Raw genomic sequence first — 27,864 nt, forward strand, 5'->3', positions numbered from 1 at the left:
TGAAACCAAATAAACCTCTTCATAAAGCATTTAGTCTTGATTATTCTATTACAGCAATGAGAAATGGTCTAAGACAGGATGTGCATACAATACTTCTTAATCCAATCATCCATCAATGGAAATATAGTTTAATTCTTAATCTTGACAATCATGAATAGTGTTGTAAGCATTAGAGTGCAGTTATTCCTTGAACATACTTCTTTCCATTGGATAGCCTATTTATCCAGAAATGAGACTTCTTGATCATATGATAGTTATATTTGATTCTTGAGAAAAGCTTCTACTACTTTATTTTCATTGACATGGATAGGCAAAGTTCCATTTTCTGTGGATTCTTTCACTTGTTAGTTTTCATCTATTTTGTGAAAGCCTTCCAATAGGCATGAGGTGATAACTTGCTACTAATTTACATTTCCTTAATGATTAGTGATACCATGAACTTTCCCATCCTTGTTTTGGCCATTCATATATCTTCTTTTGAGAGATATCATTATGTGTTCACATTTAATCAGGTTATTTGCTTCCTTATTATTGGTTCTTTGTAGAAGAATAGATATCACTCTCATCACATGTATGGCTTCAAAATATTCCCCTTTGTTCTGGGGTTGTCTCTTCACTTTGCAAATAATTTATTTTGTGGTAAAGAAACTTTTTGATTTGGTGAAATCCTACTGTCTACTTTTAGTAGACTATACCACATAGCATAAGTAGGCCACAGGCTACACCATCTAGATTTAAATACATTTACTGTGTTCCACAATAAGGAAATAGCCTAATGATGCAGCTTTCAAAATATATTCCCATCAGGAAGTAACACATGACTGTGTTTAAGAAATCTTTTGTTTTGTCTTGGTTGTTTTGTTTTTAGATGGGTCTTTTGCAGACACATAAAACACCCAGAGCAGGGCACGGATACGACAGTCTTATTATACTCATAGAACTATAAAGAAGGAGGCACAGCACCACATAAACCAGCCTCAGAGAAGGGGTGCAAAAGGAAAGGGTTCCAAGAGGCAGGAGGGGAGCTGAAAGAGAAAGTAAGAAGCCATGATCAAATGCCTTTTTAATGGGAAGGTGAAATACACAGATCTCAATGTTATATTTAAACACCACTGGGTCAGCATGAGGGGAGACTATGAAGGGAAACTTGTGGCAGAGACCAGCCTTTCACATGTTGGTGCTGAGTGGTATGGCATGTGATAGAGCAGGTATCCTATGACCATGTGCATTCTCCTATTCTTAAAAAGTGAGGTCTCATGTTTTTGAAGAAAAGACTCTATAGGCCTTACTGAGATAAACTAAGGGCTTGCAGGAAGGAAAAACTAAACCCATTGCACTCACCCACATGTGTGTGTGTGTGCGCACACACACACACACACACACACACACTTCTTAATATGAATCTCTGGCTCTGGCCCTTCTATTTGAAAGGGGTTGGATATAGTTGGTTTGACACAAAGTGACTGGTTAGTCTTAAGAGACAGAATGATTCCGAGAACAAAACATTGGTGACTGATAGCCAGGAACAGCACTAGTTGCAGTAACCTCTGTAAATTGGAACCTGTCATGATTTGAATATGAAATGTTTCCTGCTGACTGCTGTCCTGTGCTGGACATTTTATCTCCAGCTGGTGGGACAATCTGAGAAGATGGTAGAATCTTAGGAAAAGGGTCATTCACTGTGTACAAGCCTTTACAAGTTATACCTGGTCTCCAGCTCCTTCCTCCCTCTCTTGTCATAAGTGAACAGTTCTTTTCCATTACATGCTTCCACTTGATGTTCTACCAAAGTGCATGGAGATAAGAGATCATGGACAGGACCCTCTGAAACAGTGAGGCAAAAATAAATCTTTCCTCCTTTAAGAAGTTGTGTCAGGTATGTTTTCACAAGGATACAACAGTGACCAACACACCAAACACATGTTGCTCCCCCATAAACTCCACATATCCATATATGTTGTACTGCGTTTTCCTGCATGTAGTACCCCTAATATACAAACGGCACAAAAGTCCATCTGAACTAAAGAAAGCTACATTTTTTCTAAGGATACACCAGTATATTATTTTAGTACTTTTTACTCAGCTTCTTGAATCAAACTTTTACAGAGAGAATCTAATTTAGGGACACTATAAGAGTTTTAAAATCGCCAAAATAATTAAAAGTAATGAACTATAGAAGATTAGATGGGGATGTTATACCCCTTTGCGGTTGTGGTTCTTAAATGCCACAGAGAGTTGTAAATAAAATATGTATTCTCTAAGTTACAGGCAGAGGGAGACATACATACTACTGCAGTGGAGAAAATAATGTGACCCTGACACTTTAGACAGTAGCACTGCGCACAGGCCAAAGAAATGGGCTTTGTATGTCCCTCCCCCACGGTATAACCCATGCTTTCACTGTATTTGATGTTGGTATAATTTGTGGAGGGGAAGGAATAAAACAAATCGTTTAACTAGGGATACAGGGGGACCCATTGCAACAATGAGATGTACAAGTCATTATGTGGAAAAACGAACTTTACAACTTTGGTGGGGGGAGGGGGAAGGACCTGGTGGGGGGAGGGGGGGAGTATGGGAAGGGATGGGAAGGGGAAACAAAGGAGAAGGCAACAATGCTTGATAAGGAATGTACTTGTTATCTTGCCCATGTAATTGTAACTCCTCTGTACGGTATTCTCACAATAAAAAGAAGAAGAAGAAATGATGATAGTCACTAAATACTGGCAAAAGTTGAAAGATGCAGGGATAGCAACTAAATTCTCCCTTACCAATTTTGGCAGGAACAGGGCTCTGCCAACTTTTGGTTTGACTCAGTAAAAATGATCTTATATTTCTGGCCTCCAATACTATAACCTCCTGTCAATCAGTGCTAAGGTAATTTGCTACAGTAGCCCTAGTAAACAAATAGAAGTAAAACAAATGTTTTATGAGGTACATAGTGCTAGAAGAATCATAAATAGAACTTATTGTAACTGAAGATAAGAAAAGGCATCACATGCAAAGAGAAAGGAGAGAGAAAATCTGAAGTAATGGAGTATGTTAAAGATCTTGAAGGTCAGACTGAAAACTCTGAACCATAATATATGTATGATCCATAATATGTGTAATATCAAGGTCCTCTACACTCCGTGAGGACAAGGTCTCTTTCTTTCTCCTCTGTGTGTGTGTGTGTGTGTGTGTGTGTGTGTGTGTGTGTGCATGTGTGAATGCAGTGAGAAATAATTACTTTATACGCCCTTGGGACTTCTGTCACATTCTAATTTTTTAAATCATTTCCTTCTACCACAAAGTTTAAGAGTTAAAACTGAGTTCTCCTAGGACCTAACAACAAATCTGGCATAAATGGTTGAGAAATGTTGGAGAATACTGTGTATTTTTAGTATACACTACACATAGGATGACAGTGGATGGCAGTGGAAAAGAATACCAAACTGAATTTCAATCACTTAACATTTATTTCTAAATAGGCCTACTAAATAATTTCTTCTAATTTTTTTGTGTGTATTGATACTAGAATTCGAACTCAGAGGCTCCCTTGCTTTCTAGGTTAGCACTCTACTACTTGAGTCATGCCTCCAGTTCTGACTTTTTGCTGGTTAATTAGCACTGAAAGTCTTTTTTTTCTGCTTGCGTTTGTTTCAAACTTCTATCTTCACATCTCAGCCTCCTAAGTAGGATTATTAGCCTTAGCCAACAGTGGCTGGCTGTTTTGCATTTTCTTGGAGGTTCTAGAATTTGAATTCAATGCTTCATGCTTGCTAGGCAAGGGGGTCTATAACTTGAGACATGCCCTAGCCATTATACTTTATGTTTTAGTTGTTCAAGTTTTTACCCTAGACCAGCTTCTAACTGGATCATTCTGCCCAAGGATTACTATCTAGCTGGGATTAAAGATATGAACCACCACACCCAGCTTGTTTGTTGAGATTGGGGAGGGTTGCACTAACTTCTAGCTGAGACCTGCCTTGAATTTCATTCTTCCTGATATCCATGTCCTGAGTAGCCGGAGGATTTAAATAGATTTTTAATAATAATAATAATAATATAATAATTATTATTATATAATTAAAGGAGAGGAGAATTGACCGAACGTGAGATTCCAGAACTTGGATAGCAATTCTAGTCTAACCACTCAGTAGTCGCTGTCTAAAGTACTATTGAGAAATAACATAATGATTGTGCCAATATAGGTGAACAGTAATCATTAAAGTATTATATTAGAAGTAAACATCGAAAGTTATTTGCCTTTTCATCCCACTTCTTGGATAGGGCAAGTTCGTTATTTGGTATTTCTTAAACTTTTCGCCTTATGTCTGTGTGAAGTAAAGGAAAATTACATGTAAAGAAAGATTTCCCTTAGATGAGAGTGGATCATCAAAGAAAGCTGCATTCAAGGAAAGGATGCCAAAGATTGGAGTCTAGAGGGGGAAGCGCATGATTCTCCTTCTTCCATCCACCATTTCTGTATTTTAACTATCCTAGCTGGAAAGACATTCCTGCCTTCAAAATCCACGGCCTGTTTGAATCGAACAATAGGTTCAGCTTCGGTCTTGAAGGAAACGCAGAACTCTGGTGCATGGAAATCTAGAGAGCAGAGTGGAAGCCAATAAATAACTGAATTTCAACTCAACTTTCCAACTCCAAGTCTTCAGACTGGACCCAGGAGAGCGGTTCAACAGCAGTTGCTGGGAGTGAGGTCAATCCTACAGTATACAGCAAACTTGGGATCCCAAGGCTTATTCTGAGAGGGAACCAAAATACTTGCTGCTTAATTTAGGTTTAAAACCTAGCTCGTGAAATCAGACCGACGTGCAGCCAGTGCCGCCTAGGTTTTGCTGTCCTGTTACTGCCGGTGGTTCAGGAAAAGGTAAAGCCTACAAGGCTGCCCGGGGAACCCAGGGAACCTGCGCATGCGTGATTCTCTCCGAGCGGCCTTCCCGCAGGCGCGGCTCCAGGGCGTTAAGTACCGGGCCTACAGTATTAAAGGTTTTGGCTATTCAGTTTCCTCTACCAGTCCGGATGGAAGTCACTGTCAAAAGCTAGAAGTTGTTGTTTCAGCTCAAGTTTGGCCGCCCCTACAATTTCATTTTGCGCCTCCCTAAGGCGGGACCACTAGTTTCATAGGCAAGTCCTGGCAGATATGAAAAAGTAAAACGGCACTTTGTGCAGAATATTTGCAATCTGACCATTTGTCCACATGCAAAAAAATCACTACAATCTACAGCTACTGTGCTAAGCCTTAGGGAGTGTAGATCACCCTGGATCTTCTGAAGACGAAAAACATAACACTTTACGAACTAGGACCGTCAGGAGCAAAGACGCAATGCGTCATCTTCTGGCGACGCCCGTAAAGTTCGTGAAATTACCCAGCGGCCTCTGGTCCTCCCTCCTGCTGTCGTGAAAGGCCCGGGGACGCTGCGTGTGGCAGCCATGGGGAAGGTCAATGTGGCCAAACTCCGGTACCTGAGCCGAGATGACTTCAGGGTCTTGACCGCGGTAGGAGGCCCACCTTTCCCCTCCTCGCTTGTCCATCCCCAAGTCTCTTCCCGTCCCTCCCCGGCCTTGCTGGGGGCGGAAGGCTCCTTGTCCTCTCTGCCTGGAACAAGGCCAGCGCTTCGGGAAAACGCTGCCCAGAGACCCGAGTTTTAAAAGCTGTCGTTTAGGATTATTTCTCCCACAGGCCCGAGGCCTGCTCCCCGATTCCTTCCCGTCTGCTCCCCTTTTGGTCGGGAGGCCCGGCGTTTCTGCGGCGTCTCTGACTCCTGGCCCCCGAACCAGCTCAGTGGCTCAGGCTGCGTGCCTCTCAGCCGACTGGGCCGGGCCGTGCTCCTGCTGCACCGCTGCACTGCTGCTTCTGATTCGCTCGGGGGGGGGGGGGGGGAGGAAATGGTCAGGTTCCCACGGTTGAACGAGATGAGGGAGGGGAGGAATTGAACCACCCAGCAAACTAATAGATGAGTTGTTAAGAACTATCACTACGACTTACCCAGACGCCAAAGGGTAATGAAGTAGAATGTGTGCCTCTGGCGGATGGTGATGGTGAAAAAGTCTTTGGGTCGCCAGGGAAAACTTTTTGGATACAAGAATCTTGTCAGTTTACTATTTTAACCAGATTCAGTCCGTTCCTCCCTCCCTCCCTTCCTACTTTCCTCCTTTCTTCTTTCTTCCTTTCTTTCCCCTTTCCCTACTCCCTTTTGTCTTATAACTTTAGGATCAATGCGTACATCTAGATAGTTGTGGAATAAATCAGCACGTGATGAGAACTACCTATTTTGTGTAATCATGTAACCAGATGTATTTTAAGGCTTTGGGTTTTGACATGTGTCTTAAATAGCAAAATTTTAAGATTAAACTAAAATATAAATTTATTCTGAATTTGTAGCATGCTTTTCTTCTCCCCTGTAGATTCTACACTTTATCTGTTCGTTTGTTTGTTTTGTCTTGGGGCTTGAATTCAGGGCCTGGGTGCTGTCACTGAGCTCTTTTGCTCAAGGCTAGTGCTCTACCACTTTGAGCCACAGCACCACTTCTGGTTTTTTGTTTTGTTTTGTTTTTACCACTTCTGATTTTCAAGTGGTTATTGGAGATAAGAGCCTCCCAGGGACTTTTCCCGTCCAGGCTTGCTTAGAATTGTGGTTTTCAATTCTCAGCCTCCTGAGTAGTTAGGATTATAGATGGGAGCCACCAGCACTCTGTTCACCTGGGCTTCTCAAAAATAGTTACTATCACTTCTAAAAGATAAATTTCTTCTATGCTTCTTCAACATATTCACTATTCCAAAGCATGGAAAAGGAGTTAAGTTTGTAAGTGTAAAGTTAGGTGGTCAGGACATTAAAGTGATAAGTTATTTTCCAAGACTAACTGCAGTATTTAAATTCTTTTTGAAGCGTACTCAGGATGATCTGGTTTAATGTAACATCTCATTCACAGTCGAACTTTAGCCATCCATGTTGTTCTCCTTCCTTGGCCCCATCTTTCTTCTTTATATCAATTTGCCTCCTATATCAAATCAATTACCAGTGCTTCACTTGCTGTCCTTAGCTTTTCCCATGAACTTGTTCTAAAATTATTTCTCCTTTTATTTCTACTTACCTCTTATGATTGTATTAACTCTTACATTGCTCTGTCAAGTTAAATTGACAATGTTTTCCTCTAATGATGACTTCATTCCTTAATTTAGACACTTTTTAAATTTCCCTTCATGTGTCTTCATTTGACTATGTGCTCACAACAAATTTATCAGCTTTTTCTACCCACTTTATTTTTTCCCAAACTCCTCTAAAAAATAATTTTAAGCATTTCAACTTATATTCCCTCTATTTTTGCTTTTTTTTTCTGTTGCCTATCTTTTCTTGCTAAATTATTGTTCTAGAAATAATACTGTTCATGTATCTCCTTTTCCTAAATATCTCCAAAAGTTTGTTTTCTTCACTATAAAATGCAAAAATCCTTAGTGTTTATTTTAGTCTTTTCTCTCTTTAGTCAAGTATCTTGTGGCTTTTTTTACATGAATTCTGCATGCCATCTTATCTGAACTACTTACACTGCTCAATACTTATGTATGTGCCATTTCTGTCTGTCTTTACCTTTATTTCTTTGATTTCCTTTTATCTTCTTTCTCCTTCATGTCCTCAAAGTCAATCTCATGCGTTGCATCTTTCTTGAGAGAATTTCTCAGGTATATTCTTGTTTTAATTATCTAGGAGGAAAGAATTTCATTTTTAATCCTCTGTAATCCCTAGCACAATGCCTACGTACTGTACTTTCTCTTAAACATCTGCTTGAATATCTAAGAAATTTGTCATTTTTTTAAGCAAATCTTTAGATATCAAGTATTTTAATATCTGCCATAGTGCTTGTTAAGCACTCATGATCCTGCTCTTGAAGTAGAGAGTCAATGAATATAACTGATTAACGTGTATATCAAATTGTAATTTGAAATATATTATTAGAGAAGGGAGAAATATTTCTGTCAGCAACAGATGACAGATTATACTGTTTCCATGAAATCATGTCATCTAGCTGTCCTGGCATCAGTACTTTCTGTCATGTTAGCAGAAGGACAATGACTTAAACTGGAGAACTACATGGTCAGGAATGTTTCAAGGAGAAGTTAATTTCATGGCAAGGTTTTGATAGACAAAGCTAGCTTTGTCCTAATTATGAATCTAAAATGATCCCTTTAATTTCAGGTTGAAATGGGTATGAAGAATCATGAAATTGTTCCCTGCAGTTTAATTGCTTCTATTGCCAGCTTGAAACATGGAGGCTGTAACAAAGTTTTAAGAGAATTAGTGAAACATAAACTGATAGCTTGGGAACGTACCAAAAGTAAGTATTTGATGGACCATTTTTAAATTTCATTGGTTGTGTTCCCCTAGAGCTGGCATTCAAAGGCAAGAAACAGAAGTCGCCAGCCTAGTAAAACACAACTGACACAACATTCTTTTGCATATTCTGTTGGTCAAAAATAACCACCAAGCCCATCTAGATCAAAGGGAGTGGTAAAGGAAGAACAAGATTCTGTTGCTGAAGAATAAGCAGGATAGAGATATTGTTGCTACCACCTTTGGAAAATCAGTCTGTGATAAGACTAGAGCAGAGCTACTTAAACTGTCTATGGTGAGGAATGAGTTTTTTTGTTATGAGTTAAAAGGGGTGGATTTTTAAAAAATTGCATCAGTTGTTCAAGGGAATTTCATTTTAACAAGTTCATTTATATATACAGTGCTTCTTGATCATCCCTCTTCTGCCATTCTCCATTTTCCCCACTTTCTCCTTTGGAACCGTTCTCAGTAAATTGCTGTTTTTCATTTCCACAAATGTATATGAAGTATTTTGTCTGTATTTGCCTTCCCTCCTTCTATTTGTCTGCTTTTTCCCATTAATGCTTATATCCCAGATCAAAAATGTTTTAACTTATTATCATTCTTTTTTGTTAATGTGCATGTTAAAATTTTTTAAGTCCTTTAAATATCAAGTTATTATTTGAAAAATGAAGTGGAGCCAGAGGCCACTGGCTTACATCTTTAATTCTAGCTACTCCAGAGGTTGAGATCCAGAGAATTGAAGTTTGAAAATTCCCCAACCTAGGGAATGTGGCTCAGTGGTAGAGTGCTTGCCTATCATGCATGAAACCCTCAGTTCAATTCCTCAGTAGCACATAAACAGAAAAGCCAGAAGTAGGGCTGTGGCTCACGTGATTAAGAGTACTAGCCTTGATCAAAAGAAGCTCAGGGACAGTGCCTAGGCCCTAGTTCAAGCCTCGGTACTGGCACAAAGGAAAAAAATTACCCAGCCTAAAGCAGGTCTGGAGATAGGACTCAAGCAGAAGAGCTTCAGCTGAGCAAGCAAGACATGCAAGTATGAGGCTCTGAATTCAGACTAGTACATAAAAAAGACAAATGAAGTAATGGCTGGAAAGTAGCTCAGTGGTAAAAGCCCTCTGGGTTTAATCTCCCACCAAAAAAGAAAATGAAGTGGATAACACCCAAAACAGGAAAAAAATATAAAAAACTTGGAAGTCTGGGTACTGTATCATTTTTCATCTAAGCTATCCTACCTTTTATTTTGTTTTTACACATTAACTACTTGAATTGATAGGTCTTCTTGCTGCAATATAACTAAAACATTGTCTTTGTCATTTGATTTTTGTTTAGCTGTCCAGGGCTATCGGTTGACAAACGCAGGCTATGATTACCTAGCTTTGAAAACACTTTCTTCTAGACAGATAGTCGAGTCTGTTGGAAATCAGATGGGTGTTGGTAAAGAATCTGGTAAGTAAGTCCTATTAGTGCTGTTGAGAGCATTTTCTTTAGTTCATATTTACCATTGAGAAAGTGTTGTTCTCTCAGTGCTTACATATTTTCCAACTAAACAGTAACTCAGAAACTTGATTGGAAGCAGTACAGTTTAGGAACCTACCATTTGTTTAGTAGGTTATCATTATCTCCATAAATTTGTTACTGAGAATCCAGTTATACCACGAATTAGTTTTCCTGTAACTTTTCCTTTGATGATGGAGACAGGCCTCAGATATGCTGTGTACATTTTTTCCCCACTGTTTCACCACCTAAAAGCCCTTACTTTCCTCTGAATACTCAGCTCTTTGGCAAATACTTTATTTGTTATTTTGGTGGTGTTTTTGTTTTGTTTTTAGTTTTAACAAGGACTTAATTTAATCTAACAGAGTTAAAAGAGGGAGAAATGGAGAAGAAACATTTCTGGTCCCATTCAGGAACTGGGAATTAAAGACACGTAATTTGTTTTTTCTTTTATATTTCATAAATTGTACATTTGTAGCAATTGAAAATGTATATCACATGGAAATAATAAAAAATCACACTTATGAGGTAAATACATAGAGATAGCAGTAGATAGTTATAAGATTAAGGAGTCTATGATCAAGGTTGATTTCTTTAAAGTCATCATGTAGGCTTATCAACACCTGCCTTGCTATTGTGTTCTTTCATGGCCTTCTCTGTTTCTCTGATGTCTCTAGTAAGGACCCAGTTCTGTTAGATTAGAGCCTTGCCTTTAGGACCTAACCTTAACAGCCTCTTTAAAGACCCTGTTCCCTGGTAGTTACAGTGTAGCTAGGGCTTCAATTTATCAGTAATGATAAATTGTGACATGTACAACTTGAATTTCCTCTAAGTAATTAGAACATTACAAATAGCAACTTATTTGGATAGTTAACATTACTTATTTGATCCTTAATAGGATTATGACAACTATTAGTCATCAAAAAAGTTGAATTGAATAAATTAAATCAATTGTCTTGTTCTGAGTATGCAGCTTAGTAATAAAGCACTAGTATAGCATGAGCAAAGCCTTGGGTTGATCCCTGACATGACCAAAAAAAAAAAAACCAACAAAAAACAAACAAAAAAAAGTCCTCACAGAACAGTAAGAAACAATTAGATGATATTTCCTCTCTTGATTGTTTAGAAGCAATAACCTTTGAAATATTGCATGTCTAATTTTTTAGTTAATCTGTCATTTGGGTTGTAAAGTAAAATTGTAACTTAAAGGGCAGAGGCAAAAATGCTTGCTAAGAAATATACTCATTACCTTGCTCATGTAATTGTAACCCCTCTGTACAGTATCTTCACAATTTAAAAAAACTTATTAATTTAAAAAAAAATTTGCCAAATAAGGGTCACTACTAGGAAAGACGACAGATACCAGATAAGTATGAAGGCCTGTAAAGTTAAATTTATTTTAACACTGCAATAAAGGCAGAAGCATAATAATGATCCTTTCAAAATCTTGGTTCTAGATATTTACATTGTTGCAAATGAAGAAGGACAGCAATTTGCATTAAAGCTTCACAGATTAGGAAGAACCTCCTTTCGCAATCTGAAAAACAAGCGTGATTACCATAAACATAGGCATAGTGTGTCTTGGCTTTATTTATCTCGCCTTTCTGCCATGAAGGAATTTGCATATATGAAGGTATGTGTTTTAATGATTTTACATTTCTTAACCAAGTAATAGAAATATCTTAATAATAAGTACTTCCCTAACCTCAGACTCAGTCCATAGTAGTCACTCTTAACTCTTGATTACCTTATGCTCTTCACCTTTTAGTGAAGGTATTTGTTGTTATTATTAATACAAATATGAATTGTAAAAGTTATTCAGCACATGTAGCTATATGTGTCAATTTTTAATAGAAAACACCAGATAATCATCTTTAGAAACCTTAGTGTCTCCAATAGGTTGATTAGCCTTTTTCTTAAACATAATGGAAGGTCAATTTGTGAATTTGTATATACATATATGTTTGGGGCAGGGGTGCACACATATATGTTCGAGCACCAGTATTGGGGCCTAAACTCTGGACCTAGGCACTATCTCATAGCTTTTTCACTCAAGGCTGGCATTCTACCACTTGAGCCACAGCTTTATTTCCAGGAAAGACATTCCTAACTGGGATCCTCAAAGCTGTGACTTGAAAGTTATGTTGTAATATAAGTTCTAGACAAATATTGACAATCTTTAAAGTTAACATGTGCTGCTAAGCCTCTGAGGCATGTTTATACCAGTTTGCATTGGGAAAACAACCCTTTTGAAGCAAAACAAACCTGGGGAATAGAGAATAGGTCACTTCCTGTCCACAAAAGGTGGATAGCAGAGGAAACACCTTTTAAAATTGGGTACTGTATATGGAATATACAGGAGTGACTCCAGAGGAATAACCAGCATAGTGTGTATCTTAAAGTTGGGAAGATAACATAAACACACATAAAACAAAGAATTTTTTTCAAAAATATTATACATTGAGTTTAGAGAAACTTCACTTAGTAGAGTAGAAAAGTTGATGAAGGGAGATACCATAAAGTCATCATAAAGTCATCGGGAGCTGAGTGATATTTTGCAGCTTGGGTGTGATTTGTGCTTTGCAGAAGAACTAGTATGGGTAATGACATGAATGGAGGTGAACCTGTGTGTATAGGTGATAGTAAAGTAACTTCCCTGACTGCATACCTCAGTATTGAGTGAATACAGAGTGAGGACTAGACAAGTAGATGAAAAGGAGTTTTGAAAGCCAGGGAAAGTTCAGAGTGAATTCAATGTTTACATCCATTGTAAGTTTTTTAAATGGTGCACTGGCATAGATACTTTAGTCTGTTATTAATTGATAGACTAAGTATGGTAACAAGAGCTAAGACAACTAGCAATTATGCATAAATGATGAAGACTTACTTAGGAATACTAGCATTCCAAGTGGTTGAGAGCATAAAAGGGGTTTTGAAAGAAGAAATTAAGTATAATCAAAATGATATATATATATATTGTTTCAGATCATTCATGTATAGTATATTGTTTCAGATCACTCATATATGTATATATACATATATACATATATATACATCTATGTATATACATATATATACATAGATGTATATATATATACACATATATGAGTGATCTGAAACAATATACTATATATATAATATGCTGTATATATAATAATAATATACTACATATATGTATATATATATATACATATATGAGTGATCTGAAACAATTTTGACTCAGGTCAGTACAGTATATATGTTCATAACTTAAGCTTTGTATTACCTAGTGTGCTCTGGATAAAAAGTTCGGTGGTGTACAAAATAAGATGCTTGACCTTTGGAATACCCAGTTTCCTACTGTGCTAGAAGACTAATAACTAAATCACAGTTTGTTCCATTAGAATATGTTAAGCATATATCAACCAATGGCAGAAACAAAGCAGAAAACATAAGAAACCGTGAGAACAGAAACATTTTGCACTCATTTTTACAACTCTTACAGAGTGCACAATATTTAGTAAAAATAAATTCTTGGGATGAAAAGTAGATTCAAACAGATTTTAGTCTCAAATTTGTTACTACTTATTTTTATGGTGAGTAAAAATAAGCTATATATAGATCGCCATATATAAAATGTAATTTTTTTTAATCTGTTGTAAGGCTTGAACTCAGGGCCTGAGTGCTGTCCCTGAAACTCTTTGTTCTCAAGGCTAGCTCACTACTACCTGAGCCACAGCACCATTTCTGGTTTTTGAATGGTTTATTGGAGCTACTCTGCCCAGGCTGGCTTTAAACTGCAATCCTCAGATCTCAGCCTCCTGAGTAACTAGGATTACAGGCATGACCACCAATACTTGGTTAAAATGCAATTTTATAAAGGGCTTTTGTCAAATATATGGGCATTTGTTCTAGTGTGGGAAAATACACTCATTTTTATTGTTCTTAAAAAGTAATGATCTCTTTATTAACTTACTCCTGTTTTGCTGTTTTAGGCATTACATGACAGGAAATTTCCAGTTCCCAAGCCAGTTGATTACAATCGCCATGCAGTAGTCATGGAGCTCATAAATGGTTATCCTCTGTAAGTATTCATTATTCTTTTCTTTTTTTTTTTTTTTTGGGTCCGTTCGTGGGGCCTGAACTCTGGGCCTGGGCACTGTCCCTCAGCTCTTCAGCTCAAGGCTAGCACTCTACCACTTGAGCCACAGTGCCACTTCTGGCTTTTTTTTCTTTTTGCTTATGGGGTGCTGAGGAATTGAACCCAGGGCTTCATGCATGCAAGGCAAGCACTCTACCACTGAGCCATCTTCCCAGCCCCAGTATTAATTATTCTTAAAACCATAAGTTCTAATAAATTAATTTGAGGTTCCTTTTATCTTAATAAAAAAAAATTTAATCCTGGTACTCAGGAGACTGAGATCTGAGGATCATGGTTTGAAATGTCCATGAGACTCCTATCTCCAGTTAAGTCCCCAAAAAGCCAGAAATAGAGCTATGCCTCAAGTAGTAATGCACTAGTCTTGAGGGAAAAAACGAAAGCTCAGAGACACAGCACCCAGGTCCTGAGTTCAAACATCAGGACCAACACACACACCTAAGTAATAATAATAATAATCACTTCTGGGAAATCTGAAAATTATGTAAAGATGTTTCCTCTTAAATGGAAGACTCAAATTTCATTTTGACAGTTAGGACTTTGTAGTTTCTCATTCCCTGATAGAATATTAATTAAAGATTTGTTACGTTTCAAGGACTTTTAAGAAAGCTCAGTGATGAAAAAAACCGAGCCCTTGTGCAACTTACCTTCTGATAGAAGGAGACACGATCAGTAAGAAATTAAGCAACAAAGCACATATAGCAGGTATATCTGCAAATAATATGCATAAGAATAAACTGGCATAAAATTAGATAGAAATACTAGATAGAAATATAGAAGATTGCTGTTTTATATAGGATCCTCAGAAGAAGTATCAAAAGGTGAAACCTTCTCAGTTCAGGAAATTGAAAAGAAATTATACAGATGTCTAAGACTCTAAGAATATCCCAGATAGAACAGACAGCAAGTGAAGAAAACTATAGGATAAGATTCTGTTTACAGCCATGCCTAGAGTAGGAGCAGGCCTGTGTAGCTTGACCTGAATGACTAAAAAGTGAAAAAAGCAGTAGGTAGGGCGTTTGTTAAGTAATAACCTCATTAAGAATTTGTAGATGCTTGTAAGGAATTTTTAATTTTGATATGGAAAGCCATGAAGTGTTTTGAACAGAGAAGGGATATGATTGAATGTCTTAATAGTGTCAGTCTGATTGCTGGAAGGAGTCTTTCTTAAAACCTAAGCAAGAGATGATTGTAGCTCTACCAATGTCATGAAGGTGATGAAAGTGGTCAAGTTCTAGATATATGCTGCAGCAAGGACCAAATTAAGTTGTTTGGAACTGGATTTGAATATGAAGGAACTGGGGAATCAGTGATGACAATAAGGCATTTGGTCTAAGTTATAGTTGATGAGGAAAGAGGAAAACATGAAGAGAATATTATTCCAAGAGTTAGTAAGGAAGGTATCTCAAGAGAATTCCAGAAATCAACTGACTAGAAATGAAGACAACTGAGAATTTCGATTTAGCAACATGGAAATCATTGGCAATTTGACAATTAATTGGGACGATGTAGATAAGAGCCTGTTCATTTACAGTGGGTTCATAGAAGGTAGGAGGAAAGACATGGTAAATGGAAGGAAATTATAACAAGAGTTTGACTGTAAGGAAGATAAAGGAGGTGGTAACAGAAAGAAGATACAGAAGTAACTCTGATTTTTTTTTTTTAATTTTATGTCTTCTGTTGGAATGAGGAACTGCTTGGCACCTAGAAAAAAAGGAAATTTTTTTTACATATACCTACATACTTTTATTAAAATAAGTTATTATGAATACTTATGACCTATTTATATGTAAAAATACTTTCAGATGTCAGATTCACCATGTTGAAGATCCTGCATCGGTGTATGATGAAGCTATGGAACTCATTGTGAAACTTGCAAATCACGGTCTGATTCATGGAGATTTCAATGAATTCAATCTCATATTGGATAAAGATGACCATATCACCATGATTGATTTTCCACAGATGGTTTCAACTTCCCATCCCAATGCTGAATGGTATATGGTGAAATTGATGCCAAATGTACATGTGTTTGTGTGTGACAGAATCATGTTTTAGTCATGATTTTCTAATTTATAATGTTATCATTTGGGTCAATAACTGGTTTGAAGGTTAGTTTTAATGTTACTAAAACTTTTTGTTGTTGTTGTTAAAGAAGACTGAACTCCTGACATTCTCCCCAGAAGAGAATTCTTTGATTCCTTAGTATTTGAAAGTGAGGGGGCTGTACTTTGATCCCATTTTTAAAACCTTTTCATTGAGCATGCTCTGTATATCAGGAATCTGAAGTAATTGATAGGTCATCTATTTTATTTATATACCATCAATATGACATCAAAAGAAATTGAATTATTCTGTTATGATTAGATATGCAAGTCAAATTTTGTTAGCCATAGAATCCTTTGTTCAGACAAAGTGGAAACCTGATTTTGGTGTGTATGAGTGTGTGCGCATGTGTGCACTCACATGCACTAGTACTAGGGCTTGAACTTGAGGCCTTCTGTTCCTGGGTTAATTTCACTGATATGACTAGTGCTCTATCTGAGCCTCATTTCTAGTTCTGGCCTTTTTTGTGTTTATTTTGAGAAAAGAGTCTTAGATTTATGTGCTCAAGATGCCTTCTAACTGCAATCTTCAGACTCAAGTAGCTAGGATTATGGATATGAGCCACCAGCACCTGGCAGGAAACGGAATTTTTTTTATTTTTTATTTTTTTGTCATGGGCTTGAACTCAGCCTGGGCGCTGCCCCTCAGCTCTTCAGCTCAAGGCTAGCACTCTACCACTTGAGCCACAGCGCCACTTCCAGCTTTTTCTGTTTATATGGTGCTGAGGAATTGACCCCAGGGCCTCATGCATGTAAGACAAGCACTCTACCACTGAGCTCCCTTCCCAGCCCCAGGAAAGTGAATTTTTAAAACATGAAATCCTACTGAGAAATAGGGACATGGAGAAGAACCTGAGGACTACCACCTACATTTACTTTCCCCCTTTTCTATTCCATGGTTTCCTTTTTTTTTTCTTTTTTATTTTGTGGGGGGGTCTGGTCCTGGGGCCTGAACTCTGGGCCTGGGCGCTGTCCCTCAGCTCTTCAGGTCAAGGCTAGCATTCTACCACTTGAGCCACAGCGCCACTTCCGGCTTTTTTCATATGTGGTGCTGAGGAATCGAACCCAGGGCTTCATGGCAAGCGCTCTACCACTGAGCCACCTTCCCAGCCCCTCCATGGTTTCCTTTGAGAGAGTTTCACCACACCTAACTTAATCTTGCCTGGCTTTAGTAAAAGTTGTGAGTCAGGACTCAATGTAAAGACAATAATAATCTCATGTCATTTTTAGTTTGTATTTTATTATTAGACATGAATTCACATAAAATTTCACCTTTAACCCAGGACAAATTCATTTTTGTATTCTGTACTATTCATATTCTTCACATAACAACCATTTAAGCTAGTCAAGTTATGAAATAGGACCTTTTCCTTTTTTTATTTGCTTATATTCCATGATGCAACTGAGTGTAATCAAATTAAAGTTAAATGTTTTTTTTCCTCTTCCTGTTTATAAGAAACTATTTTATAACGTAACAAATGGTACCATTTATACAATCTTCATTCTTGCATTTATTTCTGTAGAGTTTGAACTTGAAACAGTGTATGTTAACTGAAGCTTTTCTTCCTTCTGGTTTCCATTAGAAAACATAATTTAGTCCCAAGAAGGAAATGTGATTTAAAAAATATTTCCCACAAAACAATCCTAAAAGATTAGTGACTAGCATTTGGTGGTCAGTACTTTTTTTATTTTGATTGATCAACATTTTTATTAACATGGAACAGCATAGTCACAGAAGAAAGGAACAGTGACTAGGAGCAGCCAAAGTTAGGGATTGATAACAGATTATGACATTGCAGTTTTTTATGTTGAGTTGTTCTTTGGGGGAGACATTTTGAGTCTGTACTGGGGCATAGGAGTTGTGCTTAAGTGCTAGAGATTAATATATAAATAACCATATGTTTCTGGTTTTGAAAAATATATTTGTGTATTTATATGTATTATATATATATGTATATATATTTATATATATAAATAAATAAAATGGTAATCATTAAGATTTTTCCCTCAGGGTGTCCAGAGAGCAAAAAACACTTGACTTTCTAATTCCAAACTTCATCTTTGATAAAGATTGATAAAAAGTTTTATAAAGACAATCAGTTCTGTGCCATCCTGTCCTAAATTCTTTATCTTCATCTTTCCCGGTTTCCTAGGAAACTATATTGGGTGTTACTGATGGGAAGCACAGCCAGACAATTGGAATTAGGTCTAAACTGTAGACCTCATAATCTTCTTGGGGTTCATACCCTCCTCCAACTCACCACATATCTTAATATGAATTAATAATGTGAGGAAACCTTTACTTTTTTAACCATAGAAACAATATTGACAGCTATTTAGCCCTAGAGAATTTTTTTATTTATTTAAAAAAATTCAAACATACTGGCAACTAATTCATACTTTTTTTCTCAGTAATAGAATTTGAACTCAGAGCCTTGCACCGTCTATGCAGCTGCTCTACTTCTAAGCCATTCTACTAGTCCATTTTGCACTAGTTAATTTTGAGATAGGTTATTGCTTCCTTCCCAAGCACATAACTGGACCTTAGTGTACATATTTTAGACTTTCCATGGTAGCTGGGTTGGCAAACTCAGACCCAGCTATTGGTTGACAAAGCCAGGAGAACTTCCTACACTGGTTGGCCTCAGACCACAATCTTCCCATTCTCTGTTTCCTGAGATTACAGGCTTAGCTACCAGCTATGTCTTTTCTTTGTGTAACATCTTTCATCTTGATATAAGGAGTAGAAATATTTGCAAATAATGATACTGTCATTGGCCAACTTGGAAAAGAATGACTGACAAAAAGATGACATAAAAAACAATCTTTTGTTTTTGCAGGTATTTTGACAGAGATGTTAAATGCATTAGAGATTTCTTCATAAAACGTTTCAGCTATGAGAGTGAACTTTATCCAACATTTAATGATATCAGGTTTGTACTCAGCATTGCTTTTTTTTAATTGTCAGGCATGGGGCTTGAACTCAGAGCCAGGGTGCTGTCCCCAAGCTTTTTCACTCAAGGCTAGTGCTCTACCACTTTGAGTCACAGTTCTACTTCTGGTTTTCTGGTGATTAATTGGAGATAAAAGTCTCACGGACTTTCCTGCCTGGGCTGGCATCAAACTTTGATCCTCAGATCTCAACCTCTTGAGTAGTTAGGATTTACAGGTATGAGCCACTTGTGCCCAGTTCAGCATTGCTTTTAGGTTTTTAACTAATTAGTTTAGTTCTAAAAGTTAACAACTCATGGTGTTCACTCACTATAATCACAGTTTAATATCTTTGCTACATAGCATATAACTGAAAATTGAAAACTTGAAAATACCTTTTAGTCCACTAAGATACTAAAGATACTAAATTTCAGGTGGATTATATCTTATTTCTTATAAATTCAAGAATCTTTTCTTCTGTTTTGTTGCTGTATTAGTAACGTATTCCTAAGGAATCAATTGAAACATTCATTGAAATATGAGTTTTTCCTTATAATTAGAGCAAAACTTAATTGATTCTTGGGATATAATCACATGCCTTTTCTTTTTCTTTTTTTGTCGGTCGTGGGGCTTGAACTCTGGGCTTGGGCGCTGTCCCTGCGCTCTTCAGCTCAAGGCTAGTGCTCTACTGCTTGAGCAACAGCACCACTTCCAGTTTTCTAATGGTTTAGTGGAGATAAGAATTTCACGGACTTTCCTGCCCAGGCTGGCTTTGAACCACAATCCTCAGATCTCAGCCTCCTGAGTAGCTAGGATTATAGGCGTGAGCCACCAGCACCTGGCTCAATCACATGCGGTTTTTTTAAGCTAATGTTTTTTATTTGTCTTAAATACTTTAAGGTATTTCCTGATTTAAAATGAGCTTTATAATCTTAAAAGAAATCTTATCTCCCTTACAAATTAATTTACTCAGGTAATACTTATTAACTTAGTTTTCTATAACTGAAGTTTCTTTTTTATTTTTAAATTTTATTGTGAAGGTGATGTCAGAGGGGTTACAGTTACATGGTAGAAATACGTACATTTCTTGTCAAACATTGTTACCTCCTCCCTTGTTTTCTCCCATTTTTCTCTCTATAACTGAAGTTTATATTTTTTCTATAGGTTGCTTTTTATTCATGTTATTCTTAAAATGACAACCAGCATAAACTTTTTATGTTTATATACTTTAGATAATAAAAAAAATTAAAGAAAATTATTTAAAAGGTTTTAGAGTATTGAATCACTTGAGAATTTAACAAAATAGTAAACATCCATCTCAGTGTCTTCTCTCTCTTTAAATGCTTCACACTTTATTTTTCCTAGGAGGGAAGATTCTCTTGATGTGGAGGTGTCTGCCAGCGGTTACACAAAGGAAATGCAGGCAGATGATGAACTGCTACATCCAGTAGGTCCGGATGAGAAAAAGACTGAGACAGAAGAGGGGTCTGAGTTCTCACTGTCAGATGAAGAAGGTTTGGAGAAAGCAGCAGTGTGCAGATTAGAAATTGAAGGTGAACAGAACTCTGCAGATGAGATAGGTGGCTCATCAGGAATCCTTGAACAAATAAAGGAAGACATATCAGAGGAGACTGCTAATGCACATAATTTTGAAATGACTGAATTCATTGAAGCTATACAAGAAATAAAAGGGCAGAGTGTAGAAAACAATTCTTTGAGTCAGTGTTTTGAGAAGAACAGAACAGAAAATGACAGCATACAGAATGGTCATACAGGTCAAGGATGCCCTGCTGGCTTTGAAGAATATGAAGATGAATGCCCCCGTCTGATTGCCTTGTCATCCTTAAACAAAGAATTCAGGCCTTTCAGGTAGAGATTCTTGTTGAGGGATTTTGACTTAATCTTGAGACCAGTATTCTTTTATTCTGGCAAATTAGTTTGAAATTTAAAAGAAAATGATGTAACAGTTATATTCTGACATTGTTATGGGTAAAGAGAAAGTCAAATAATCCTTTGGTGTTAAAACTTAACATAGCTACCTTACTGTTGATTGAATTTGAAATAGCCTGTTGGCTAAATTTCAAATATTTCTTTTAACTAGAAACTTGGGGCTTTCATTGAATTAATGTCTCTTGATAATCAGTTTTTAAGTGGATCAGGTTCCATAATTACATATCTAAAGTGTGTTTGAATTTTATAAAGACCTATAAGTACATCAATTATGCAGTGAATCTGCTTTCTATGTAAAATACCTACAGTGAATTTTCTCTGGTATTTTCAGCCATCTATATTTTGTTCATATACAGCTAAAATTAAATAATGGTCCTGTGTTTTAAGAATGTTTTGAAAATGCTAATGAATTAGGCTCAGCTTAAATTCCCAAAAGTCCCAACAATTTTTAAATTTTGGATAGTTTATTAGCAAAATAAAGTTTAATGCAGTTGTGGTTTTACTTATCTCCAAATAAGTCAATCGTATGTTTATTAAGCATTTTATGTCTTCAGGCTTGTATCTTAAGGCTGCCTTTAGATTTACATTTTTTTATAAAGCAAAACATACAAATTATTGTTTCTTTTGCTTATAGTTGTGTATATCTTCAACCTTAGGGCTACTGTGTTTAATAAACTTAAGCAGAGTGTAAAAGGAAAAACTGGGTAGCAGTAGTTCCAAATTTTGAGTAAGTGACTATAGGTTCTCCAGACAAGACAAGCCAATAGATTTATTGTGGGTTTGCAGCCCAATTATTTGAATATGTCAAAATTACATTTAATTCACCTAACCTACCAAATATTATAGCGTGACTGAGCTATGAAAACACACTACAGAGAGTATCTGTTGTTTACCCTGATGGTATAACTCATTGGCCTCTGTGGCTTTACTGTTTTCTAGTATTTCAAGGGAGTTTCAAACCACATATTGTTAGCCCAAGAAAAGATCAAACTTCGGAATAATGGGTTTTACCACATGCTTATTACCTTCACATATAATTGTAAAATTGAAAGATTGTAAGCCATGCCATTATAAATCTAGGTTCATCTTAAGGAATTGGTCCATATTTAGGCTGAGATATGCCAGAATTTGCAATCGGCAAGCTGGAATCCTGACTAAGGAAATAGTATAGCTCTAGTCCAGATTTGAAAGTCTAAGAACAAAAAGAGCCATTAGGGTAGGTTTAAAGTTTAGAGTCAGGAGACTTCTGATGTCCGAACTCTTTTATTTTGCTTTCAGGGTTGGATACCTTACCTACACTGGGGAAGGCAGTTCTGCCACTTCAGAAACACTCTCACATACATACCCAGAATATATATTCAAATACTTGGCATCCTGTGACCCAGTATAGTTGACATACAAATTTAACTATCACAGTGTTAGAAGAAACCTGTGTAGAGATAGGTAGTCTTTTAAGCAAAGTAAGCAAGTGATAAATTGTTTGCAGTTTCTGTACACATGTTCAACAAAATTTCATTACTGGTCTTCTCAACATGGAATTTTATTGCTGAATATAGAATCAAAACTCGTTGCTAAAAATATTGAATATTACTCTTGTCTGAGACTTCTTACACATCATGTATATTAAAACCTCGAGTAAATAAATAGTAAAATCTTAGACAATGTGAGAAATAAATTTGCTTCCATGTTTTTTCCAATATTTTTATAAAGCAAACTTAAGAATACTGTCTCTGGCTAGGCTTGATGCTTCTCCATACTTGAAATACGTAGGGAGGCCAAGGCAAGAAGTTCATGAGTTAGAGGTCTTAAGACCCTGTCTGAAAAGAAAAAAGAAGTTATCTATATTCTTACTATTCCTATGATTTATTTAGTAAGGTTTCAAGAAAATGTCTCAGATATAGATCATGAAAGAGATTTATAAATAAGGTTTTGCAAACAAGACATGGGACTTCGATAGGGACTATACTATCAGTGTTGAAAAATAAAAATTATTAATATATTAATCTGAATTATATATAGTTTTACCTTCATAGAAATTTTAAATATAATGATTTTCCTCAGGTATTTGTAAGCTTTGTCAAATAAATAATTTAGTCAGTTATGATTAATTATATTATGAAATTAACTTGTTAAATTGTGGGGTTTTAAATTTTGTTTTAGAGATCAAGAAAGTGTGACAAGTATTAAGCAGTATAGAACAAGAACTCTGAGTGTTACTTCTGCAGGCAGTGCTGTGAGCTGTTCAACAATTCCTCCAGTAAGTATTCACACATGTGCCAAATACTAGGTCACTGCTTGTAGCCTTGGGTACTGGGAAGATTATAAGATACTCAGACATTTGAAACTGACAGGTTAGTGTTGTAAAATTATAATAGGTATGAACTTACCAATGTAGGAAAAAGGATCCACTTTTGAGGTTCCCTCAAATATTTCAGGGAAGGCAACATATAAGTAACTTGAAGGATAAATCATAGGTATTTTAGATCTAGTATGGACTTTGAGGATTCCCATTTAGTCTCTTCATTTTAACATTGAGGAAATTGAGACCCAGATAGATTATGTGATTATTCTTACCTATTTGTTATAGCAGTAGGTTGAAATATGAAAATATATGTCCCTCGCTACTGTTTTGTTATAAAACTAGACAGTTAAAATGTGAGGATCTCAAGTTTTTATTGGTTTCTTTGGATACTTACAATAGCTTCCAAAAGTACTCTAGTTCCTACTGAGGAGATTTTGTATGTGAGCCAGCCTTTTTTCTTCCTTCTCCTCTTCCTCCTCCTCATCTTCCCTACTCCTTTCTTCTCCCTCCTCCACTCTTCTCACTCCCACTCTCTAGCAGGGCCTCTACCACCTGAGCCATATCTCTAGCCCATTTGTATCAGGCAACTTCTTTCTGGACTACCCAGAAGTAAGAATCACTTTACAGATAAAACACATCCCACTGGCCTGTGGCAGCACTAACCCTTCTACTTCTCCCTGGCAACAGTATTATGAAGATAGAGGTCATTCCTGCATGCAACATAGGATGACATCAATTTATAAGTGTTGTAATTTCTCTGGCAAAACTACTCTTTCTTTTCTTATTACTTTTCTGTCTTTTGACAAATACCCAAAGCTAGTATGTAAGCTTACAGCATAAGTCTTGTTTTGGAAATCACACTTTTTTTGAGCTGTTTAAAAATTATTTTCTGCTCAACATTAAAAAAGTAAAGCATCAGGCAGTGGTAGCTCATACCTATGAGATCTGAAGATCACCATTCGAAAAGATAGGTAGGCAGGAGACTGCCTGAGACTCTTAGTTCCATTTAACCATCAAAAAGCCAGAAGTAAAGCTGTGGCTCAAGCGGTAGATGCTAGTCTCTAAGAAAAGGTTAGGGATAATAAACACCCAGGCCCCTGAGTTCAGGACCCAGACACACGCACATACACACACACACACACACACACACACACACACAAGAAAAGGGATGGGGAGGAAAAGAAGAGAAGGAAAGAGAAAGGGAAGAAAAGGCAGCATCTTTTAATATTAAAATTACATAATTAGTGTTATTGGCTTTTTCCTTCTATTTCATATAAAAATACCTGTCAAAAACAAGATAAAATAACAGCACAGGTAAAATTGTAATGCATCCCACTTTTAGTTCTGGGACCTTCACTCGCTAGCAGAAACATTTACAATATGTCAGACCAATACATGAGATTTTAGAAATGTTGTTGACTTTCATATACTCTTTCCTGAGAGTCTAGTAATTTACTTTATTTTTCTGAATATAAAATTGAAATCTGTGAAGTATTTACATTAAAGAAAAAAATCTATTGCAGGGCATGGTGATAATTAAATGCCTTTAATCCCAGGTAATTGACAGACAGCTAGGATTGTGCTTTGATACCAGTCTGGACAAAGCCCTGAGACTCTCTGAAAACAAAAAAGCAGAACTGACTCTGACATGGCTCAAGTAGTAGTGTCTTTGTTTAGAAGCATAAGAACTGGTCTATTCCCTAATAAAATCCCCTCTTAAATACCATCAACCTATCTTTTTGTATGTATTTCTCACAGTTAGTTACATGCCCATTCTTGGCCCATATTTTCACTTGTTACTGGATTTATTTTTTGATTTCTCAGAATCAAAACAAATTTTTATCTCATTACAATGGTATAAAATTAATGATTATAATTAAAGTTAGAGTTTTAATTCATTCTGCTTTCTTAAATTGTAATTTGTTTTCCTTTGTATATGAAGATGATGACAGTAAGGCAAGGATAAAATTGCGTTTTCATGTTTTATTCATTGTTCTTACAGCCAGAGACATGAACTGAAAAGTTTGAGTGAGCCAAGTCTTTAACTCTTATACCTTGAGTTTTATGAATTACATTATAAAATATAAATTCACCTTCTAAACAGGGAGAAAAAAAAGATCCCTTCAGCCCAGCATGAGAATTTTTTTCTGATCATTGGAAAAAAAAAATCTTTATCACTACTCTTAAAGAAAAGAGTTATTTTTGAGACAAGAGTCTCTTTGTGTACCCCAGGAAGACCTCCAATTTGGAATCTCAGGCCTTAGCCTCCTGAATGCTAGTATTAACAGACATTTCATCTCACCTGACTTCTCTTGAGGTTTTTGTCAACTTTTTTTTTCCTCAAGAGAGTTAGGTGTACACACCTGTAATCCCAGTTACTGGGGAGGCAGAGGATCGTGAGCTTGAGGCTAACTGGGACAAAGGTATGAAGACCCTATCTCCAAAACTGAGGATTTTTATTTTGTTTTAAGGAGGAGCTAAAAGTGTAGCCCAAATGGTAGAGCACTTCTCCTGGTATACATGGGGGCTGAGTTTAATTCCCAGTATTTAAAGAGAAAAAAAGTGAAAAACTTTACATTGTTACCCCCATTGACTTGATGACTTTTGTTTTGGAAACTGTACGACAGATTTTGTGAAATGACTTTTCCCCCTTGAAATATTTTATAATTCCAATTTGTTGGTAATTTTTGTTGCTGGAATCAAACCCATGTCTTCAAATACTAAGCAGTCACTGCCATTGAGCCAGACTCATCATTTATAAATTCTTTTCTTAATGGAGAAGGAAATGGTCATTACAAACAGAATATTTCAGATTTCAAAGTCATTTGACTTTGTTTGTTTGTTACAAATCATTTGTTTGTTTCTTACTAATCATTTGAATTTATTGTCTTTGATGGTTGGGGGAACTAGAGTTTGAACTCAGCACTGTGCACTTTTTTTTTTGTGAAAATACTGTACAGAGGGGTTACAATTACATGGGCAAGATAATGAGTACATTTCTTATCAAGCATTGTAGCCTCCTCCTTTGTTTCCCCTTCCCATCCCTTCCTATCATCCCCCCTAGCCCCCCCCCCCCCCCCCCCCCCCGCACCAAAGTTGTAAAGTTCGTTAGGTGTTCTCTACCACTTGAGCCACATCTCCAGCCCTTGACAAAGTATGTTACATATTTAGAAAAGTATATCGACAGTAGTCTGTGAGTATCTGCTACCTTCAGGTCATTTATACAGCTTAAGTTGTTAAGGCATTCTTACATAAATTATCAATAGCTAATGCTTTCGAAAATATATATATTTTTTTTGTTACAAAATCATGTCCATTTTTACCTAGAAAACAGGAATAGCTTCAATCCTCCAGCTTTTTCTTCAGCTTTCATGATTGACACTAGGGGGCAATGTAGTGGTTTGTTTAAACAATTGTTAATTTGTGCTGTCATTTTCTGCTGTGTAATCTTTGTAATTTCTGCTAGGAACTTGGCTTCTTGAATTTTATATCAGCTTCTGTTTTTTTGGGGGGTCATATAGGAATTTTTAAATTTTGTGCTTCTTAACAGATATACTTGAAAGAAATAAATAATGTAAATTTTTGTTTTAAGTGAATTTCTGCCCATTTCCAAATGATGACCATTTTCCAAATCTTTCCAGGAACTGGTAAAACTGAAGGTGAAACGTCAGCTGACGAAACAGCAAAAGTCAGCTGCCAGACGTCGATTGCAGAAAGGAGAAGCTAATATATTTACCAAACAGCGTAGAGAAAATATGCAGAATATTAAATCAAGTTTGGACGCAGCTAGCTTTTGGGGAGAATAATGTAGTCAAGATACTGAGTGCTTCATATATATGTTCATGTATATTCTCTACTACCTTTGGTCTTTGAAGGGCAGTATTTAAATAAATAAACCTTTCATCTGTAAGTTTGATTTATTTTCAATATGTCTTTCAATAAGTGATTCTGCTAAGCAATCCATTTTTTCAAAGTAATTGGTAAATCTTTTAAAGTAATTTTTTCAAAATAATTTTGTTAGGGGTATTTGCATATTATAAAAAAATCTGAGTATCACCATATTAGTGTCCTGTTTTTGATTTTTATTCTCTACCACAAATCAGTAGATTGCTTGGTTTTGACACACCACTTTTTTTACTTAATAGTAAAAGCAACTTAAAGCAGATCATATTTCTTTCTCTCTGTCAGCCTGACTTAATGTTAACATTGAATTTGTAACTACTTTGTACACTTGTTTTGAGGATTACATGAGACAGTGCACATGAAACACTTAGAATCATGAACACATCATAAGCACTCTGGCATAGCTACCAGAATGACAGTTTGTCTTTCTGACATTCTGCAATTTTTTGCCTTCTACCTGACCTTTGGGAGAATTGAATGTCTTGATTTTTTAGTCTTTGTGAGTAAGGGTAAACTGATCATTTATAATCGATAATTCATAATAGGTGAACCTATAATCTCCTTGATGCTGTTTACATAGGCAGTGTGGTCATGAGAACAGAAGCTTGAACTAGTTCCGTTATAATTTTGATAGTTAGCAGCTTCATACTGGCTTGAACAGAAAAGTAAATGATGGGTGGGAGGAGTTGAAATGAGGAGTGAAATATA

The 27,864-nt window shown here is 36.5% G+C and overlaps 1 protein-coding gene across 1 annotated transcript; it reads left to right on the plus strand.

The window, feature by feature from the left end:
* Nucleotides 1-5,400: 5,400 nt before the first annotated feature.
* Riok2 (RIO kinase 2) lies at nt 5,401-27,163 on the plus strand. Its single transcript, XM_042690957.1, has 10 exons — nt 5,401-5,499; nt 8,196-8,334; nt 9,663-9,779; nt 11,285-11,460; nt 13,802-13,890; nt 15,771-15,962; nt 18,911-19,003; nt 20,367-20,870; nt 23,112-23,208; nt 26,895-27,163. Exons 1-10 carry the CDS (start codon nt 5,434-5,436, stop codon nt 27,057-27,059), a joined length of 1,638 nt encoding a protein of 545 aa, XP_042546891.1. The 5' UTR covers nt 5,401-5,433; the 3' UTR covers nt 27,060-27,163.
* Nucleotides 27,164-27,864: the final 701 nt, after the last annotated feature.

The sequence above is a fragment of the Dipodomys spectabilis genome, unplaced genomic scaffold, assembly GCF_019054845.1.
Source record: "Dipodomys spectabilis isolate Male_0828 unplaced genomic scaffold, ASM1905484v1 ptg000140l, whole genome shotgun sequence".
Classification (NCBI taxonomy): Eukaryota; Metazoa; Chordata; class Mammalia; order Rodentia; family Heteromyidae; genus Dipodomys; species Dipodomys spectabilis.